A 21,234-nucleotide genomic window follows, 5' to 3' on the forward strand; every position below is an offset into this window, starting at 1 on the left:
GATTACATAACAAGATATCGTGATTGATTCTATGTCCAGTTAGGATAGAGCTCAGCTTCTATTGAATTGGATAGGCTCCTAAAAAAGGCTGAAATGTTCAGAATCAGGACTATCCTGAGCCTGACATCCTCGAGTTTCGTTGGCACGTGGCGCGACTTGTTCAGACGTTACTAATCCCGGGGTTAACTTGACAAGTCCTCTTTAAGTACCTTCTTTTTTTGCTGCATGCACGAGGACAAGGGATCCAGGATTATGTTCTATACGCTCAAACGCGGGGCTCACTCCTTTTTCTACATAACACTCGGGGTATTTATCATTTCCGGTTTAACGCCCTTGCATAAAAGTACATCCCGGCTCGTAAAAAACGATGGACTTCCTCTTACAATTAGGACAAACAAAAACCCCGGTCGCTGTGCATTGCAAAAAGCCAAAACATATTTTACAAGAGCCCCTGCATGCAGACGCTTGCTTGCATGCTTGTTTATTGAAATATGTATTTAGTTAATGCTGCCTGCATATTGTTAAAATGTAAATAATTTGATTGAAATGTAAAACTGGTTGTAATTTTTGTTCAAAAGGTAGTACTTGATAAATGATAAAACCATGATAAATTTAAAAATATGGCCGTAATTCCACCAAGTATTTCAACCAATACCGTAGGGGTAAGGTAGGGTTCTGGCTATCAGACGCCACTAAACCAATGGCGGGACAGTAGTCTTTGATTGTTTTTAATTCTAAATGCTAATTATTTTGTAATAAGAGATAAAATTTTTCTTTTAATATCTCGAATTGTAAACATGCGAGAGCTCTGTAGGTACATATCCCCTTGGGTATCCATCCTCATGTCGCGAACCTGCACTGATTCCTGGTTCCGTTTAGGCCCATAATGCCTCCTCATCCTTAAGAGGGGGGTGATATGACGTTCTCTTGTCAACGGACACGCTATCCCGGGGACCCCGTGGCTACCAACCAACATCCAAAAATATGAAAATGAAAACCATGCAGGAGGAAGGAAGTCTCTAAAGAAAGAGAGAGCGGCGATAAATAAAATATAATCATCCGAATATTCTCTTTTGTAAATCGTTCCATCTTGTTTACAAGGGGCACCGAAATTTCCCTCCAAAAGAAAAAAGTTGTTGTAAACATCCATTTCACGCTTCGACAGAGTCTTTTTTTACTTAGTGGAGAGGTTAGGCTAACCAAAGAGAGAGAGAGGATATGATGCAGTGAGTTAGATTTGAAGGGAAGATTCGGAAGGTGGGCGCTTATAGTTCACTTTTTTGGTTGGCGTTAAGAGGCGGAAGTGATGAAAGCTGCCACTTCATTAACCGCCTCGCGGCGGTAACACGGGCATGCCTCGATTCGCTTTTTGGGGACCCCGCGAGCTGATTTTTTTATCGTCATCTAAGGCAAGCCATAGTTCTCCCCATAGTATGTGCGCGTGCTATTATTAAATCCAGGAATATATAAAACTTACGGGAATAATTGTGTAGGCTGTATTCACTTTCACTCAACGTACATAACGTATCTAGGCGGATTTTGTGTTAAGAGCTAGTAAGACTAATCATTATTTATGACGAATATTACCTTTGAACCTTGCTCTCGCGCCTGACTGACTTGGCGTTGCTACCAACCAATTAAATCGCAGTACAAAAGACGCTATCAGAATTGCGAGTCGTGATGAATAGTAAGTTCTCAGACCCACGCCCACAAACCCCGCATAGAAATTAACATGAGAGATCTATACGGGCACAATTATTCCTAGTAGCTGTATGTATTCCAGTAAAACTCCCATAGTATAGACTTTAGTGTCTAAAAAAGGACCTTACTGAGATGAGGGGAAATTGTTTGACATATCCTACCATGCTAAATTAGTCCACAGGATGTCAACAAGTCCATCAAGGTACTAGCTACCGTATTTCAATATATTTCTTGATTTTTATCACATGGAATTTTGCCAAACGTTTTAATCTATACCCATGGATTGGATTTTGGAAACTATTGCCTTAACATACAACCAGAAAAAATACACATCACCTAATGTTTCCGCCCCCAACGCGCTTAGCTTTACACATCAAATTAATTCACTAAAATTAAATTTAGAAAATGACCATTCCGTTGATAAACTAGATAAGTTAATGGTTAATTAATTTCCTTGCTGTGTTGCACACCGTTCTGTTATCATGTATTTTCGCAATAAGGACAAGAAATCCCTCTCCCAGTTGTCCCATCCCATATTAGGAATATTTTTAAGATCCAAGGATGGTACGAGATACCTGGCTTGTTTGGGACGTACCACACCTACTTTGAAAACCCTCAAGGCAACTCTTTGTTAACGGTCCCACTCTCAAGAAAGTTAACTGTAAAACTATCCATTCATAGTTTTCAAACTAGGAGTATTCACACCATTTACACAAGGAGTACTGGATTTTGACCTGACCACGGAGTCTGGTCTCCTTGTGTTACGTAACACCTGAAACCTGGCCAAGCTCCTTGTGAAAATGGTATGAATCCTCCTAGGTTGAAAACTATCCATAGACGGGAAGAACACGGTCGGTAATACATATTTTGTAAGGTACCATACCACCCACGTAGACTTTAACGAAAAATCTGTCCTAAAAATGTGGTCGAAAGTAGGTCATATCATACCTATAAGGCTCCTTCTTGCCTTTGAATGAATTAACCTATTTGGTTATTTGAAAATAAATTTCTCATTTTCCACGGACCTACGATATTCTTACAAAGCCTGGCATTGAAGGAGCGTCGAGGATGACGGATTTTTTGAAAGAATTTCGGTGACTTAGTAACTTTCTACCCCAAAAATACACGTGTTTTAGACCCGCTGCTAGCTACCGGTCCTCTTCCCCTTAAACGTTTCTTAAGACAAAAATCTTCGTTGTCTACTTTACTCTCTTCTTCTTTGGGCGGAACGAAGGTTTAACTCAATGGGAGGCTCAAGAGCACAGGGATGGAGAGAGATGAAAAAACCAAGAAGTGATATCTATGGCTTATTAGGGAGAAGGTATAAATTCATTCATCCACATTTATAATCAAGCTTTATCTCCAGTCCAAACGTATAGTAGGTCCGGAGTTAATCCCCGCCGCCTCTAAATTACAACCAGCATCATCTCATTGGTTCTTGAAAACTCACGTCAGCGCGACGCGAATGACGGGAAAATTACTTGTATTTTTCGACTGAGGAGAGGAGGCGAAATAGCCCGGCCTCCTTTTACGTCCCCCCTTGTATTTTGAAAGGGGGACTGCGTGGGACTATGGCGCGCGAATACTTAGGCATCTTATACCTTCTCCCTAATAAACTAGATATCACTTCTTGAAAAAAAAAACTAAAGGTATTTTCACGTCAATTTTCAGAGATGGGGGGAGAATGAAAGAAAAAAATAAAATACACCCCACAAGTTCGATATTTTTCTACGCCATTCCAAATTTGACTCATTCTGTTGAATTCTAGTTTGCACTAAAGACGTCACCAAGATAAAAAAAACCAGGGAAATCTATTTTTAAAAATCTACTGAAAAAGCTCCTCCAACTTTTTTCGCTTCCAAGTATCGTATAGTGGCAGCTATTAACCTTTGGTAGTCTTTAGGGTCTATGGCAATAATAGGTATGCTGCTATGTCCCTATCTGTTTTCTCCAATGAACTGTAGTTTCCCCCCAAAAGAATTCCGGGAATTTTTATTTATTTTTTTTTAAACCGAAAAAAAAGTTTGAAACTATAATCGTTCGTCAAAACGTTCTCGGTTATTATAAGATGAGTAAACAAACGCTTAGCTCACTGTATTCTCTGCATTTTTTTTCTCTCTAGCAGTTTTTGTGTGTTGGGTATTTTGAGAAAAGATTTACGACTTCAAGGGATAGTACTTTTAAAGTTTTTCGTTTTCCATAAGATAGTATATACCGTTTTCCTTTGGGTCAATTTTGTGTTGCCGGCGCTGGCGGCAAAAAAACCGAATTTCGCGTAATGCTGTTACAGGATCAAACAAATTATCGACAACTTCAAATGTCAATGGAATATACCCATGACAGTAACATATTTAATCTTGTTTCAATGGAACACACAATGCGTTCGACTTTGGTACGAAATAGCTATGTTCGGAAGAAGTCAGTTCTTATACTAGTACAAAGTGCGTATTCCATTGTTAGGGTGGAAAATGCCCCTTAAGAACCGGTAAATGCAAGTTTGCCATGTACATCCATTGGTGTTACGATCACGTGATCGTGACGACACAATAAATTTTGTAGTATGCATATTCCATTGGAAAAATGTCACATTCCCATCGCCCTAATTGCCGGAACAAAATCGTGAAAGCCGAATTTCCCTTCCGAAAAGTAGTTCAGTTCAGTTCTACTCAATTTAGAGCTTGCGCAGTGCCATTATTTGATCATTTTTGATGCACTTTACCATACCCACTTTGATTTTCGACCTTTGGGATCTTTGCGGATATCCAACTGGGCCTTGGCTTTACCAACGCCATCTACATTTTTTCTAGGGACATGAATATGCCTGATAATTACACGATCGCTCCGCGTTGATTACATCACTACTTAGCACGCCGACGTTCGAGCAGACGATAATTATGAAACGATAGCCCATGAAATCGTATTCCAATGGACTTTATAAGCGCCATGTTTCGAATTATTATTGCCGTGTTGGCAAGTCAGTAGTGCTGGCATGGCGCTGGGAGTTCAAGGCTAATTTTACCAATGGAGCATGCACCGCGTCTCATCACTACTGAGCTTAAACCATTGGAATACGCAAAGGTTTTTCGAGCGCCCCCGGCAGTAAAAAATCTGCCCAAAGGAAAACGCCATAGACTATTTCATTAATTCCATAAGGGAAGCAAACACCCCATGAGGGGAAAGGTAAAGTTCTTGGGTTTATTTTCCATGCACCGCTAGAGGCACTACTGCGAGTCTGCTAGCCTTCCTCCACGTGTAGTGAACTCGATTGAACTCCGTTGACTATTGGTTGGCGCCAGGGGAATTAACAACCTAAGATTGGAAGCCCCGTCCTTACGAGTTGGTTTCTTTACAAGTAATTTTTGGAATTGTCTATTCGAAAATGCTACAGAAGTTCAATAACGGATTTTACTATCCCTTTGAAGTTTGAGTCAAAATAAAAACATACCTACGTAATCGGTTTTGTTTTGAGCGGTAAAAGAAATATTTTGAGCCTTACGTCCCTTTTAGATTGACTTTGGGTTGGGTTTGCTTTGCTTTGGTAAGAGAGAAAGAGAGAGAAAAAGAATTGTCGTTCTTTATCTCAAAGTAAATCTCTCTTTCCTTCGCTGAAGAAGCGATTGCTCCTTAGGGAGAAAAAACTCTGTCTTTAAGGGCCTTTGGATACGGGCCAACAACAAAAAAAGAAAGTACGTAGTTCTTTATAAGGTCGAGGACGGGGAAAGCCCTTTCCCTACAAACCCTTTAACCCAATGAAACGAGAAAAGGGGTCAAGATCAAATCGCGCTCAAAAAAATATTTGCTAATATTGCAAAATTCTCTCGCACTTGTTTACAATTTTATTATTTGATACTTTTGTAGCCTTTATTGCCATTAGGTTTTGAGGTGTGTTGTTTATTGTTTTCTAAGAAATGTTATCTTTCTATTTGCAGATCAAGAAAGTCCATATACCATGTCGATGCCAGTCATCCCTTACAGTTTCCCGCAATATCTAACCGAAGACCAACAGCAGCAACAGCAATCAGCTACAGCTTACCCGGGTTCTCAATTTTTGTTGCAAACATTGCCACCTCCACCAGCTCCGCCAAACCCAGTCTCGTCACCCATTATGTTGGAACAACTTAATTCATCATCGAAACCAGATCAAAGGCGAGGAGGTCCAGTGACGTATCGTCGCTTAATGCCTAATGGTTCCGGTTCACCTCCAGTTGGAAACTACACCACAAATATCAACGAGGGGATAATGACCACGTCACCAGTTTCCTCTCCGGGACCTTCCGTTTCAACGTCACCTCTATTGCCAACGGAATCCGTTAACCGATCGTACATGGATGGTAATGGTGTCACTGATCAAGGTCAGCATCCTTTGGCTTAGTTACAAAACGCTTTGGACCACGGTTTCTTGGGTATTAAACTATTCAGTCCAGTTGGGAATGACGCGCGTCCTCCTCGAGAAAACCACCGTCCAAGTACGGGTAACGATGAATATTTCGGGCCACCAATACCCGTGGCACTGGGCGTCGCGTCACGCGTCTCACCCGACTCCTACCAAAACCCGGATGAAGTCAAAGACACCCGTTATAGATGCCACCTTTGCGAGTTCGAAACGGGTCCCAACGAGGAATATACTGATCACATGAACATTCATTTCGATTATAAATGTACCCTCTGCGATCATTCGTCGCGTACTGAAGGACGCTTGAAGAGACACCTGAAAGATTTTCATAGCGAAATTCCACCCGAAAGTTGGGCAGGAACTAGGGTCTATCGGGGAAGCGAAGCACTTATAAATCCCGCCAACTAGCCTTTGCTAAGCCAAAACTGGAGTACAGGAGGAAAGTTACCTTGTACGGGTAATGGGCGGTACTCGCGCGGGGGGTTTCTATTTATTCGCTAGTGTGGCAATCTTATAGATGCCACCTTTGCGAGTTCGAAACAGGTCCCAACGAGGAATATACTGATCACATGAACATTCATTTCGATTATAAATGTACCCTCTGCGATTATTCGTCGCGTACTGAAGGACGCTTGAAGAGACACCTGAAAGATTTTCATAGCGAAATTCCACCCGAAAGTTGGGCAGGAACTAGGGTCTATCGGGGAAGCGAAGCACTTATAAATCCCGCCAACTAGCCTTTGCTAAGCCAAAACTGGAGTACAGGAGGAAAGTTACCTTGTACGGGTAATGGGCGGTACTCGCGCGGGGGGTTTCTATTTATTCGCTAGTGTGGCAATCTTATAGAACGAGATACAATTTATATAAATCATTAGGTGCCCAAACATGACAATAGCGGACGAAGACGAAGTCGAAGATGAATATTGCAATGGAAGTAGTGATACTGAAGAGCCATAGCCGACTTGTATTAATAAAGGCCTATAGGTGATCCTCGGTTTTTTTTCTGATATTGGCAATGGCCGTAGTGATCTGCTGCCGCTAGATGTCGTTCATAGGGGGAAAATTTTGTGGCGGGAACTTCAAAACGAAGGAAAATGCCAATAGGAGAAAGCTTACTTTTTGCCTTGAGGTTGGGTTTTTTTTTTTTGAAATAAAGTAAGGCAGTTTGTTTTAGAAGTAATACATTTACTTGATAACAATATATTTGTCTTTATCTCATTTATAGTGCGTTTAGTAAAGTATTTTTTCTACTTTTCTATCACAGTACAATGTAATACTTTCAAAATAAGTGTTTTGATTAGTACCTAACATATGAAATTTTTTGAATCACATTACAACTTTGCGTATTTTCGGGGGATCATTAGGGTTTGACAAGCTTATCTAACATAATATCACATAAATGAATATATACAGTAGGATTGAAAAAGTTTAGTAACTTATTGCGTTATTGCATACTTTATAATACCTTAAATATTTTGGCGAGGTAGAAACATTAAGGGTTCTTTAACAAAATCAGATTTGAATCCTACGATGATTTATAATTTGTAATTTAATATAGTTTTGATTTGTAATTATAATTTTTTATTTGAGGTTCATGTAATTTGGCCAACCCTGTGAATATGCCTATATTTACCAAAACATTACTGGGGTATTTTAGGGCAAGGATGATGGGGGTGGATACGAAATCTGAGGGAAATACGCGCCTTAACTGCGGAAACGATTGGGTCTGGTGGGACGCTGAAAATGGGGGAGGAATAGTTATATATTAATTTATGTGATATTATGTTAGATAATCTTGTCAAACTCCTAATGATCAACTATGCCAAAGATACAAGTGACGTTGAAGAAACAGTCAAAACGTACAAATAAAAACCCTTACCCCGAAAATATGCAAAGTTGTAATGTGATTCAAAATATTTCATATGTTAGGTACTAATCAAAACACTTATTTTGAAAATATTACATTGTACATACTTTTCTAAACGCACTTTAAATGTGATAAAGACAAATATATTGTTATCAAGTAAATGTATTACTTCTAAATAAACTGCCTTACTTTTTTCAAAAAAAAAAAAAAAAAAAAACCCCAATCTCAAGGCAAAAAGTAAGCTTTCTCCTATTGGCATTTTCATTCGTTTTGAAGTTCCCGCCACAAAATTTTCCCCCTAAGGGCGACATCTAGCGGTCGCTAAAAAATTGGTATGCCGCCCCATGGGTAGCTTCCTACCTATAGGCCTTTATTAATACAAGTCGGCTATGGAAGAGCAAAGTCGCAAATTGCCACCTGCAGTAAGTATTTTGTTGAAAAAGTAATTGCTGGAGTTTGGATTTGTTTGTGTTGAAGGGTCTGTAAGGAAGGGATCGGAGGGTTTTCTAAATATTGTTTAGACACGTGACTGGGGAAAGGGTGGTTCGAAGAATTGGCGCTGCAATCTCGCGGAAACCAGGACTAAGCGTCCAGTCTCATTCTTCCGTCGAGTCTTTGTATCTTGGCGTCACGTCACTCACGTGGTGCCTGTGAATTTTTTCAAATAGTTTTTTCCCATCCTTCCACGCTTGCTTTACAGACCCTTTAAAAATTAATAAAACGTTACTTTTAAAATTTTTAGAGCCCCACAAAGAAGAAAAATGTCAAGGAGAAAAAGGTAATTCCTAAATTGTAAATCTTCATACTCTATTGACGTCGAACTATAACTTTTTTATTGCCTATTCATTTTAAGCGTAAAGGTACTGTTAAACCCATTGGCAAGCCCAAATTTGTGACGAAATCCAAAAGGAAGTACTATTCGCGGATCAATGTACGAGGAGAAATTGTTAGTGTAATTACATTAAAATTACAGGGTTGCCACGGGGTCAGGGGAAACCTGGAAAAGTCAGGGAATTTCATTTTAGTGGGTAAAATTTCTGGGGATAAGCCTTTATTGAGAGAGTAATGAAAGTTCTCCTCATCCTCTCTTAACATAGAAAAGTCTAGAGCAAACCTTAAAAATGTCTAGAATTGTTTTTTACAAAGTAAATGCCTTTAAAAAATCTCTTAGACTGTTATTTATAGTTGAAATATTTCTTAATCATTTTGGTGCAACAATTACATTGGAAAACTTAATGTAGATCGAGTTTATTTGATTATAAGCAGTTAAACTGTGCTGTAAACACTTACTTTTTCGGCCTAAAAAGGTCGGGGAAAATCTCAGAAAAAGGTCGGGGAAAATCTCAGAAAAAGGTCGGGGAAAATCTCAGAAAAAGGTCGGGGAAAATCTCAGAAAAAGGTCGGGGAAAATCTCAGAAAAAGGTCGGGGAAAATCTCAGAAAAAGGTCGGGGAAAATCTCAGAAAAAGGTCGGGGAAATTCTCAGAAAAAGGTCGGGGAAAATCTCAGAAAAAGGTCTGGGAAAATCTCAGAAAAAGGTCTGGGAAAATCTCAGAAAAAGGTCTGGGAAAATCTCAGAAAAAGGTCTGGGAAAATCTCAGAAAAAGGTCTGGGAAAATCTCAGAAAAATGTCGGGCAAAATCTCAGAAAAAGGTCTGGGAAAATCTCATTAAAAAGTCGGGGAAAATCTCATTAAAAGGTCGGGGAAAATCTCAGAAAAAGGTCGGGGAAAATCTCAGAAAAAGGTCGGGGAAAATCTCAGAAAAAGGTCGGGGAAAATCTCAGAAAAAGGTCGGGGAAAATCTCAGAAAAAGGTCGGGGAAAATCTCAGAAAAAGGTCGGGGAAAATCTCAGAAAAAGGTCGGGGAAAATCTCAGAAAAAGGTCGGGGAAAATCTCAGAAAAAGGTCGGGGAAAATCTCAGAAAAAGGTCGGGGAAAATCTCAGAAAAAGGTCGGGGAAAATCTCAGAAAAAGGTCGGGGAAAATCTCAGAAAAAGGTCGGGGAAAATCTCAGAAAAAGGTCGGGGAAAATCTCAGAAAAAGGTCGGGGAAAATCTCAGAAAAATGTCGGGGAAAATCTCAGAAAAAGGTCTGGGAAAATCTCATTAAAAGGTCGGGGAAAATCTCATTAAAAGGTCGGGGAAAATCTCAGAAAAAGGTCGGGGAAAATCTTAGAAAAAGGTCGGGGAAAATCTCAGAAAAAGGTCGGGGAAAATCTCAGAAAAAGGTCGGGGAAAATCTCAGAAAAAGGTCGGCGAAAATCTCAGAAAAAGGTCGGGGAAAATCTCAGAAAAAGGTCGGGGAAAATCTCAGAAAAAGGTCGGGGAAAATCTCAGAAATAGGTCGGGGAAAATCTCAGAAATAGGTCGGGGAAAATCTCAGAATAAGGTTGGGGAAAATCTCAGAAAAAGGCCGGGGAAATCTCAGAAAAAGGTCGGGGAAAATCTCAGAAAAAAGTCTGGGAAAATCTCAGAAAAAGGTCGGGGAAAATCTCAGAAAAAGGTCGGGGAAAATCTCAGAAAAAGGTTGCGGAAAATCTCAGAAAGAGGTCGGGGAAAATCTCAGAAAAAGGTCGGGGAAAATCTCAGAAAAAGGTCGGGGAAAATCTCAGAAAAAGGTCGGGGAAAATCTCAGAAAAAGGTCGGGGAAAATCTCAGAAAAAGGTCGGGGAAAATCTCAGAAAAAGGTCGGGGAAAATCTCAGAAAAACGTCGGGGAAAATCTCAGAAAAAGGTCTGGGAAAATCTCAGAAAAAGGTCAGGGAAAATCTCAGAAAAAGGTCTGGGAAAATCTCAGAAAAAGGTCTGGGAAAATCTCAGAAAAAGGTCGGGGAAAATCTCAGAAAAAGGTCGGGGAAAATCTCAGAAAAAGGTCTGAGAAAATCTCAGAAAAAGGTCGGGGAAAATCTCAGAAAAAGGTCGGGGAAAATCTCAGAAAAAGGTCGGGGAAAATCTCAGAAAAAGGTCAGGGAAAACCTGGAAAATTAGTCGGGGAATTTGGTTCTGAAAATTCCGTGGCAACCCTGATTTAGATATTTTCTATTTTACCATCATCTAAACTAAATAATTTCTGTGTCAGATAAATTCCGGTGATTTTGTCCTGGTTGAACCGGACGATTCGAAAGTCGCGTATTTCATTGCAAAATACGCCTATTTTTACGAGGAAAATGGTAACATCATGTTTCACGCCCATTGGCTGAGGTAAATTTCTCCTAGAAGCGTTCAATTCCGCCACAAATGCTCTTATTACATTTGGTTTGTTTTCAGTCGCGCCTGCGAGACGATCTTGGGGGAAACCGGAGATGCCCACGAGGTCTTCTTGGAATCTCACTGCGAAAATGTCATTGCGCTAGACATTTTCAAAAAATGTGATGTGAGTTTTAGCCGAACATAACAGAATGTCCTTACAAGGATAGATGTAATTTTAGAAGCGGGAATGGGCAACGTTTAGTATTTGCTTCAGTCCGACTCATAACCCAGTAAAGAGCCCCTCCCTTCAACGCGTAACGAAAATGCTTAAACTAATTTTTGATGACGTTGCTGACGGGGACGGCGAAAAATACGTAATTCCTTTATCAGGGTTCATATAAACCTGGAAAACCGGGAAAAATCAGGGAAATAGTTGTTTAGAAGTTTTAGTAAAATTCAGGGAAATTTGCGTCAAACAGGGGCCAAGTGATTAAGCAAAATGTTCGTGAACATCCCCTCCATAGTATTAACATTACACTATGTTTGGAGGCTCATAACTGTGGTTCTACTAGAGATAACGGGCATGTCCTTTTAGTATGCTATAGTCCTATTTGCCTCCCCCCGTCCTTCGATAGAATTAGCTCCATAGGATACTCCATATACGGGAAAAACCAGGGAAATTCAGGGAAGTATATTGTAACCTTCCGTAGTAATTAAGGGACCTCCTGAGTTTCTACTCCAGGGGTGTAAGGTTACATAGAGGATTAACACCCTGTGTTACCTCTGACCTTTCCCTAAGCGTCGACTGCTTAAGTCAGTCTTTCTTCACTACTGACATGGAGGATTGTTCACTAACTGGGTTTCCCATGTATTAATATCGCCAACTACATGTTCCGAATTATTCCTTGATTCCCCTCTTCATTCCCCCAATTTATTGGACCAAAACGGATGTAGATATAGCGCCATCTCTAGGCAAAATAAGTAGTTTTTGCCCAATTTAGGCAGGATTTCAATTTTGACGTCATGGAACGCGTGATATTTGGTCCAATTTTCTTGTAACTTCCTGTTAGGGATAGTAGCTGCTGCTAGGGGGCGTTTGGAACACGCATGCGTTATCTTTCTGGGGGAACGAACTATCCCTAGGTTAGTTAATCCATGCTACTGAGATGTAGTAGTTCGCTCGAGCGAAGGGCTTTGCCCTAGTATTGGACTTTATCCCAATTAGTAATTATGTTTAAACTTTAAGTTCTTTACTTTGTAGTAAATGCGAGTCGGCATTTAATTATTATTTAGTTAAATAAAAGTATGATTGAACCTAAGGAACCGGAGTAGTTACTCTTAGTATTAGCCAAGGCTTTTATGGCCACGTGGGGCGAGTTTAGTAATATCGCAAGCGTGGTTACGATATGGGGAAAAACTTGGAAATCTCAGGGAAATTTGTTTTCCAAAAGTAGTTTGAACCCTGTTTTTAGCTCTGTCGCTATGACCCGCCTCTTCTTTCATTCCCCTCCGTCCGTGGAAGGCGGTCCGGGACGCGCGCCCAGATTACTCTGTTCTCCATTTCTGCTTCAAAAATTGCATCTATCCCTGGTCCTTAAAATTAAAGGGAGGGGGAAATGGGGTGGCATCTCCTAATTCAACCATTCTAGATTGATAAAATGTAGGCCTGCGCAAACTGTTCTCCTTGAAATTTGCGGGTACTCGTGAGTCAACGGAAAGGCTAGTAACACTACTCGACGAGTCCATTTTTCCCTATGCGAGTCTTATTTCTTTCTTTAAACTAGGCCTAGTCTTATTTTTGTCAGGCTAGTCCATTCCTTCTTCGAGAGGGGTCAACTAAAGCAAACTACACGACGTCTTTCAGTACCAGAGGCGAGGGGTCGGACGTTTAGGAAAAAGTGTACGGGATTTCGAAATCCAATTTGATTTCGCCGGATTTCATCGGATTTCGTTCTATTTCATCAGATTTCGTTCGATTTCATCTGATTTCGTTCGATTTCATCTGATTTCGTTCGATTTCATCGGATTTCGTTTGATTTCAGAATTCGATAAAATCCAATGGATTTCATTGAATTTTGAATTTTCATGAATGACCGACCCCTCGACCAGAGGCCACTCGATCACGCTTTAGTTGACACGCGCGTTGTCACTTGTCAGTGCAGGCGCTGTTACACTAAGTTTGCAAAGGCTAAGATAAAGCTTCAATCGTCATGCGCAGTACGCGTTCTATTCCACATTCGTACTTTAACTAAACCTAGAACTAGAATCGTAGGATTGAGAGTTGTAAATATTTTTCTGCCATTTCGACGTTTTAGTAATTGAGGGGTTATTTGTAGATTAGAATAGGCATTAGTAAAATACACCCATTCTTTATATCGTTTTGATGAAATTCTTATTACACGCGAGCGACGCCGCGGGTAACAGCTAGTTTATATAATAAAAAAATTCGGGCCGGGCCAGCTTTCGTTCGAACTAGGACCTCCTTTAATTCAAATGAGAGATAATTGACATGAATATAAGCTTTTAAGAACAAACGTGACGGACTGTTTTTAATAACACACGACCAACTGCACTACATGCAACGGGTCGGGCCGGGCCAGGTCAATGTATGTAACGGGCTGGCTGGGCCAGTAAACCAACTAAATACCCAGGCCGGGTTTCGGACTTCTTTTAAAAATGCTAAATCCCGGGCCGGGCTCGGTTCGGGTCTGAAAAATTCGGCCCGTACAGGTCTCTGGCGGAGCCTATATCCAGATTATCTTCCATCTACCTTGTACAGTGAATTTCATAGAGTTATCAGCGCGTGGGGAACACCAGGACTGGCATTGGACCTTTTTAAAAATTCTTGATTTATCTGTATTCTTATCTCATATTCTATATTTTTCGTTTGGAAATGGCAATTTTATTTTCACTCGCAGTTACGACAAAGACCAAGCCCGCTTTTAAGACATCCCACCCGATTTTGATGTCCGAGACGACGACAAACCAGATGATTGCTTTAATTGCCAATCTTTGGAAAAGAAACGCCAGGTATTATTTCGTTTAACTGGGGAATGAAATGGCCAAACATCTATAGGGAGCTCACAACTGGCTAGGGGGAAGAGATAGTCTGACGTCACGCAGCCCCTCTCTGGTTGGAATTTTTGTGCCTAGAATACTGTTTCCAACCGTTAGGGGGGATGAAACTCCAGTAAGAGATGAAAGGGTGTGACGTTTCAGGGTCAGAACTTTTGGCTCCCTATAGATTGATAATGACATAAGTTCATAAGTTAGGTTCCATAAGTTTGTCACTGATTACTGAGAGTTTGTCCTGAAGTGACGTGGGTGAAACATTGTAGATTCTCCTAAAGCGACGTCTGGTGAGATGCTGTCAAAGGCTTAGTACGGAATAAATAGGAAGATGGAAAGCCTGCAAAACCTAGTGTAGTCAGTTCTCGAACTAGCTCTCATTAAGTCTCAAACATTATGAAGTTTAGGTAGTGTCATACTTATGGAACATATGTTATAAATTTATGTAATGATTAAACAAAATGAAAATAACAAAAGTTTCGATTCTTTCGAAACACTTTATACAAGGTGTGAAAGTTAACCCTTAACGAAACATTAAGTAGAATCCGCGGGTAACCACTAGGTAATGCTTTAGGGGTTCTTACGTGTCAGGTAAATTTACTACGTCCATTATGACATTTTATAGGTAGATGTTTGTTACCAAAAGTATATAGATAATATGAAAACAAAAAAGTACACTTCGTTCATTGAAACTTGCTGGCGCCGTGTAATATGAGAAGCCCTAACTCCTTTATGCTGGAATAGTGTTGAGGGTCCCTCTGCGTATGATTACCTTTATCCCAGAATAGTGTCGACCCCCCACCCTCTGCGGAAGATTATCTTCCCGACCGTGGCACAGGGAACAAGCCGTGAATAAGCTCATAAAGTACCAAAAATGAACGTTTGGATCGCCAGCATCATGTACTACTTTCTATAAACCTGTGCTGGGTTGCCACGGGTCAGGGAAAACCTGGAAGGTCAGGGAATTTAAAAATGGGCCGAAAAGTCAGGGAATTTGATTTTAGTGGGTAAAATTTCTGGGGATAAGTCTTTATTGAAAGAGTAATGAAAGTTTCTCCCCATCCTCTCTTAACACAGAAAACTCTAGAGCAATCCTTAAAAATGTCTAGAATGGTTTTTTAAAGTAAATGTTCTCTAAACAAATCTCTTAGACTGTTATTTATAGTTAAAAGGTTTCTTATTCATTTTGGTGCAACAAATACATTGGAAAACTTAATGTAGATCGAGTTTATTTAATTATAAGCACTTAAAACGTGCTGTAAACATTCACACTTTCTGTGACGTCAAAAAGCTCTTCCCTGATTGATTAGTTCCTGTAGGTGGTACTTTGTGTCTCAGTTTAGTTTACATGCCGTCAACAGCCAAAGGCAGAGAATTGTTAATAAAGTGTACTTTTTGTTTTTATATCTATATAATTTTGTTCAAGTAAGAACTTTTTTTAAAATGGACTGTACAAAAGGAATCATCAGGCAGGTAAAAGTGTCCGAGATGAGGCACGTGGTTCAAAGAAACTTAGTTTGTTTCATTTTGAAAACTTGCTCTGCAGGGAATTGGCGCTGATATCTCGCGAAAAACACTTGAGTACGTGTTCAGAAGGGAACTATGAAAATTTATAAATTAACAGATAGCGTCTTTGTTGAAAATTGTAAATGATTTTCATCTTGTTTTATTAAGCCATATTGATTTAACAAAATGTTCTTTGGGCATTTTTTTCTCTTATATACCAGTATAAGAACCAAGAGCTTTTGTCGGGCATAGATTTAATTTTAGAAGTAGGAATGGAGAACAGAGTAATCTGGACACGGCGTCAAAGTCCTCGGGAAAGGGGGGGGGTTATGAAAGAAGAGGCGGGTCATAGCGCATAGCGACAGAGGTAAAAAGGAATTACGTATTTTTCGCCGTACCCGTCAGCAACGTCATCCAAACGTGGCTTAACATGCTTCATACAAACCTGGAAAAATCAGGGAAATAAATAGTTGACAAAAACCTCAGGAAAATTTTAGTAAAATTCAGGTAAAGTTGCGTCAATCAGGGGCCGAGTAATTAAGCAAAATGTTCGTAAACATTCCTTCCATAGGATTAACATTGCACTATATTTGGAGGCTCATAACTCTGGTTCTACTTGAGATACGGGGGTGTCCTTTGATTATGTAATAGTCCTATTTGTCCCCCCCACCTCGTTCGTTAACATTTGCTCCATAGGATACTCCATATACGGGAAAACTCTGGGAAGTATATGGGGAAAAACCTGGAAATATCAGGGAAATTTGTATGAACCCTGTTTAAGTGAGCCAATAAGATAATTTAAACTTTTCTTTACATGTTGGAGGGAGGGGCTCTTTACCGGGCTATGAGTGGGAGTGAAGTAAATACTAACCATTATCCATTCCTACATCTAAAATTAAATCTATCCCTGCTTTTGTAGAGGAAATTCACGACATGTTTTTTCTTATAGTTTTTTGTTCCACGATGGGGAGCTGGGACGTCTGGGCCGAAATCTGATGTCTCCATCTTCGAAAGTATTAAATGGGAGAACATTGAATACAGGGTGGGCGATTGCGTTTACCTAATCTCAGATGTTTACACGTTTAACTATACGCCAGAACCTCCGAATATTGAGAAGTTAAAGGATCTTTCGGTAATTATGCTATTTAATTTGTTTGCCGGTCCTAAGACATTTAAACAGCTGGGCGACGCGAACTTTTCCAAGAGTAGAATGATAGGGGGTGCGAACCGAGTAAGAGCTTTTAAAAAATTTCGGCTTGGAGTGTCTAGCCGAGTCTTGATTGTCTCTAGCCTTTTCACTAGTCAAAATTATTCATCCGAGTCATAGCCGACTTGTATTATTAAAGGCCTATAGGTGATCCTCGGTTTTTTTCTGATATTGGCAATGGCCGTCGTGATCTGCTGCCGCTAGATGTCGTTCTTAGGGGGAAAATTTTGTGGCGGGAACTTCAAAACGAAGGAAAATGCCAATAGGAGAAAGCTTACTTTTTGCCTTGAGGTTGGGTTTTTTTTGAAATAAAGTAAGGCAGTTTGTTTAGAAGTAATACATTTACTTGATAACAATATATTTGTCTTTATCTCATTTAAAGTGCGTTTAGTAAAGTATTTTTTCTACTTTTCTATCACAGTACAATGTAATACTTTCAAAATAAGTGTTTTGATTAGTACCTAACATATGAAATTTTTTGAATCACATTACAACTTTGCGTATTTTCGGGGGATCATTAGGGTTTGACAAGCTTATCTAACATAATATCACATAAATGAATATATACAGTAGGATTGAAAAAGTTTAGTAACTTATTGCGTTATTGCATACTTTAAAATACCTAAAGTATTTTGGCGAGGTAGAAACGTTAAGGGTACTTTAACAAAATCAGATATGAATCCTACGATGATTTATAATTTGTAATTTAATATAGTTTTGATTTGTAATTATAATTTTTTATTTGAGGTTCATGTAATTTGGCCAACCCTGTGAATATGCCTATATTTACCAAAACATTACTGGGGTATTTTAGGGCAAGGATGATGGGGGTGGATACGAAATCTGAGGGAAATACGCGCCTTAACTGCGGAAACAATTGGGTCTGGTGGGACGCTGAAAATGGGGAAGGAATAGGTATATTTTAATTTATGTGATATTATGTTAGATAAGCTTGTCAAACCCCTAATGATCAACTATGCCAAAGATATAAGTGACGTTGAAGAAACAGTCAAAACATACAAATACAAGTCGGCTATGGTTTAAGGGAGAGAACTACCGAACTCCACTACTAACTGTTAACTACTAAAGACTAATGTGAACTGCCACTCGAACTGCATGGCAACCCTGACTTTATATATCCCACGGACAGGCCTAACGCGGTATAGGGGTCGCTCAGGTAGTGCAATAGAACGCCACCTATCCGGCTATTGATAAACTATGAGTCAATAGGCTTAATGCAAAAGATTATGAGCCTGAACGGTAAGACACTAAAGTGGGTTTCTCTTTAACTATTTAATATGTGTGTTGTTTATGTTTTGGTGAAGGCTCATGTAGCTGATCCGCTACAAGTGTAAGTATATATTTTCATCACTTGTATAAACTAATAAATAAAAAAAAATGACATTTTAACAGGCAGAATGATGTGGCTGGAATAGATATAAATATGGGATGTCCTAAAGAATTCTCAATCAAAGTAAAAAATTAATTAAAAAAAACAAATAACATTAAATAACAATACTTTGCTAAAAAATCCTGAAAAAGTAGAAAAGATTTTGACCACTCTTGTTAAAAATACCAAGATGCCAATAACTTGCAAAATCCGGTTGCTTCCTTGTGTATGTTAAATTTAAATAGATACTGAAGTCAATTCTACTTATATAATGATCATTTTTAGTTAGAAGAAACTATGAAACTAGCCAAGGTCATTGAAAGCGCGGCTGTTTCCGCTATAGCCATTCATGGTCGAAGAAAAGAAGAGAGACAAGAACAGAAATGAAGAAATTAAACAAATAGCCCAAATGTTAAAAATCCCGGTGATAGCAAAGTATAGAAAAAAAATTCAATTTTAAATTTTTAATGCAAACTTTGAAACTTTAACCCCTTTTGTTTAAATAAAATTAGTGGTGGTTCCGGTGAAATTTATTGTTACAATGATATTAAATAGTTTAAAGAGAGGTGTGGAGCTTATTCCGTGATGCTTGCCAGACAAATTGAAAAAAATTGTTCCATTTTGAGACCATTGGATGAATTAATTGTTGCTTATTTAAAATTGGTTGTACATTTAATTAATTAAAATAATTAAATTATAATTTATTGAAAGGCGTGTTACTTTCTAGGCTGTAGATTATGATAACCATTTTCACAATACAAAATATTGCATTCAACAAATGTTGGGTTCACTACAAGAGTCTGAACGTGGAAAAAAGCTCTTGGCCTCTCAAAGAATGGAGGAAATATGGTAAATCAAAAACGGATTTATGGGATAAGAACGTCGGAGTTAGCGAATTCACTCCCCATCCTCGCATACTTTATTGAGAAACTTCGTCTGCTTATATTTTGACTCCACCCACAAATTCTGTATATAGCTACTTCTAGAGATCGAATTTGTGGGTGGAGTCAAAATATAAGCAGACGAAGTTTCTCAATAAAGTATGCGAGGATGGTACTAGAGGCTAAAGCTACGATCCGACGTTCTTATCCCATAAATCCGTTTTTGGGTAAATATAATTTAAAATTTGATTTGTTATGTTTTTTGAAACTTTACAACAATTTTAGTGAACTATGGGGCCTGTTAGACTATTACGAAGAATACCAAAAGAATTTAAAGCTTAAAGCTCACAGCTTTCAAAATAATAGGAAACGTAAAGAAAGTATAGATGGAAATGGTAATGAAGATGAACCACCAGAAGTCTCATTAAAGAAAATGAAAACTGAAGACGGTGAAACGTGGATTATGAAAGCCAGATATATCAAGTAAAATAATTTTAATCCGTTTTTAATTGCATTTGAATTGACTGACTATATTTTTTGCGTAAAAAGATCAATGTTTCCAATGGAAGAATTACCTAAAACAATTTTGTTAAATTGGACGCGACAAAATAACAAAAAGCAACCTTTTTATAAGACTGTAGATATAATTTTTATTATTAAGTTAATTACAAAGATAATTAAGTATTAATATTCCTTAGTGGCCAATGGAGAAAATGTTTTCATCTATGCGGTTATAGTTGGAGGCCGAAAATACTCAAGTTCATTTTAGTAAGTGCATGGTTACTTAATATTATATAAACAATTTAACATCTTTGTTTTTCATAGTGAAAAGAACAAGAAATTTGCGGAACAAAGTGCAGCCTTGGTCGCTGCTTTTGCATTGAGGTTAATTGAAAAAGACAAAATAGTTGGTTCTGCTACGGGTTTGTTAGGACATGAAGTGTAAATGTAACAAAAATGTTATTTGATAAATCACAATGGTTAAGAAGCGTTAATTATTTAGTTAAAATTTAACATTAAAGGCGGGTAGAGTCCACCATGTGTTAATTTGCTCCGCAGTCTCTTTACATCTCTGTTCAATAAGGGGTATTTCATTTAAGAATTCTTTAATAACTGGTACACATTGAGCCATTTCACGGTTCAAGTCTTTCAAACGTTTCTGATAGTCTTCTACAAATTGTCGTTGCTTTGCTTGAAAATTCTTCATTTCATTAATTAGTTGCACTTGTTGCGGACAAATGTCTCCATTGATTGCGTACATCTGTTTTTCATTAATGGCGCGTTTCATAAGGTAGTCAAAGCTTTGAACTCGAGAAACATTAAATATGTCTTTAATTTGGGACAAAAACGGATTTCGTTCAATTAAAGAGAGGTTCGTCTTTGTGCAAGGGACAACTTTATCTTTAATTTTTAGACGGGATAAATTTTCGATATCCAGTTCACAGAACATGCGAAATCCTAGTGCCATTTTCTCCTTCCATATTTCGATAGATGTTAAGTTATTGCAAAGATTCATTTGTGTAAACATTAATCTCGCATCTTTTCGATTTTGGAAGCGTAGAACTATTTCAGCTTTCATTTTCGCATTCGTAGACAACGCGGACAATATTGAAATATGCTTTTGTCGAATCAATCGTTCAGTTTCCTCAATAATTTCCAATTTTTCATTCAAACTTGGGTTAAATTCTGAAGTTTCAATGAGATTTATTTCTTTGCGAATTGCGCTTAACTTTGTCTCCGCGTTTTTTAAGCCTATTTCGGATTTTAATAAATCAGAGATCATCTGACGTTTGGAACTATCTGAGATTAAGGCGGCCATTTTTTCTTCAAGGTTTTTCCTCCTCAAAAGTAAGGTTTCAATCTGATTACGAATCATTCTGTATTCAGAATCAATTGCTGCGTGTTTACAACGCAAAGTATCAAAGTGGTGTTGCATACACTTGTCCTCAATTTCGTGAATTAAATCGCCTTTCCCATCCCCCATTGAAGCTGCCCTTTCACCCAGATCACTCATTTGTCCTCTGATGGTAAAT

General features: G+C 38.8%; 3 protein-coding genes across 19 annotated transcripts in view; all 3 read left to right on the forward strand.

Moving 5' to 3' along the window:
• The window catches only part of LOC149705340 (uncharacterized), a 37,628-nt gene extending 31,031 nt beyond the window's left edge, over positions 1-6,597 (forward strand). The window contains exon 2 of the mRNA XM_089865622.1: positions 5,631-6,597. Within this exon, the coding sequence (XP_089721748.1) occupies positions 5,651-6,073 (423 nt within the window). The 5' untranslated portion in view covers positions 5,631-5,650 and the 3' untranslated portion in view covers positions 6,074-6,597. The remainder of the gene's footprint in view (positions 1-5,630) is intronic.
• LOC149705328 (DNA (cytosine-5)-methyltransferase 1-like) overlaps positions 1-21,234 on the forward strand; it is a 358,139-nt gene that overhangs the window by 147,065 nt on the left and 189,840 nt on the right. For 2 of the 17 annotated variants that reach the window (XM_089865594.1, XM_089865595.1), the window contains 6 exons: positions 11,039-11,160; positions 11,227-11,332; positions 18,256-18,281; positions 18,344-18,404; positions 18,476-18,546; positions 18,606-18,746. In XM_089865594.1, the coding sequence (XP_089721720.1) occupies positions 11,039-11,160; positions 11,227-11,332; positions 18,256-18,281; positions 18,344-18,404; positions 18,476-18,487 (327 nt within the window). In that variant the 3' untranslated portion in view covers positions 18,488-18,546; positions 18,606-18,746. Of the gene's footprint in view, positions 1-8,176; positions 8,384-8,703; positions 8,740-8,814; positions 8,908-11,038; positions 11,161-11,226; positions 11,333-14,066; positions 14,760-16,672; positions 16,856-17,744; positions 18,405-18,472; positions 18,547-18,605; positions 18,747-21,234 lie in introns of those variants that run through there. The other 15 variants (XM_089865606.1, XM_089865597.1, XM_089865593.1 and 12 more) reach the window with 14 other exon arrangements.
• LOC149705342 (tRNA-dihydrouridine(20) synthase [NAD(P)+]-like) lies at positions 18,849-20,189 on the forward strand. Its single transcript, XM_089865589.1, has 6 exons — positions 18,849-18,983; positions 19,048-19,169; positions 19,487-19,684; positions 19,751-19,838; positions 19,900-19,969; positions 20,027-20,189. The coding sequence occupies exons 1-5, from the start codon at positions 18,906-18,908 to the stop codon at positions 19,936-19,938; spliced, it is 525 nt and encodes a 174-aa protein (XP_089721715.1). The 5' UTR covers positions 18,849-18,905; the 3' UTR covers positions 19,939-19,969; positions 20,027-20,189.

Source organism: Phalangium opilio, unplaced genomic scaffold, assembly GCF_054372755.1.
Source record: "Phalangium opilio isolate 3A_F unplaced genomic scaffold, DU_Popi_V2 ptg000014l_1, whole genome shotgun sequence".
Classification (NCBI taxonomy): Eukaryota; Metazoa; Arthropoda; class Arachnida; order Opiliones; family Phalangiidae; genus Phalangium; species Phalangium opilio.

Bases quoted from the DNA above. Each gene is read 5' to 3' on its own strand.
- LOC149705342 (XM_089865589.1), top strand. From the start codon at position 18,906: ATGCTTGCCAGACAAATTGAAAAAAATTGTTCCATTTTGAGACCATTG. The intron at 18,984-19,047 runs GTTGTACATTTA...GTTACTTTCTAG, and splicing joins TTGTTGCTTATTTAAAATTG to GCTGTAGATTATGATAACCA. The intron at 19,170-19,486 runs GTAAATCAAAAA...CAACAATTTTAG, and splicing joins CAAAGAATGGAGGAAATATG to TGAACTATGGGGCCTGTTAG.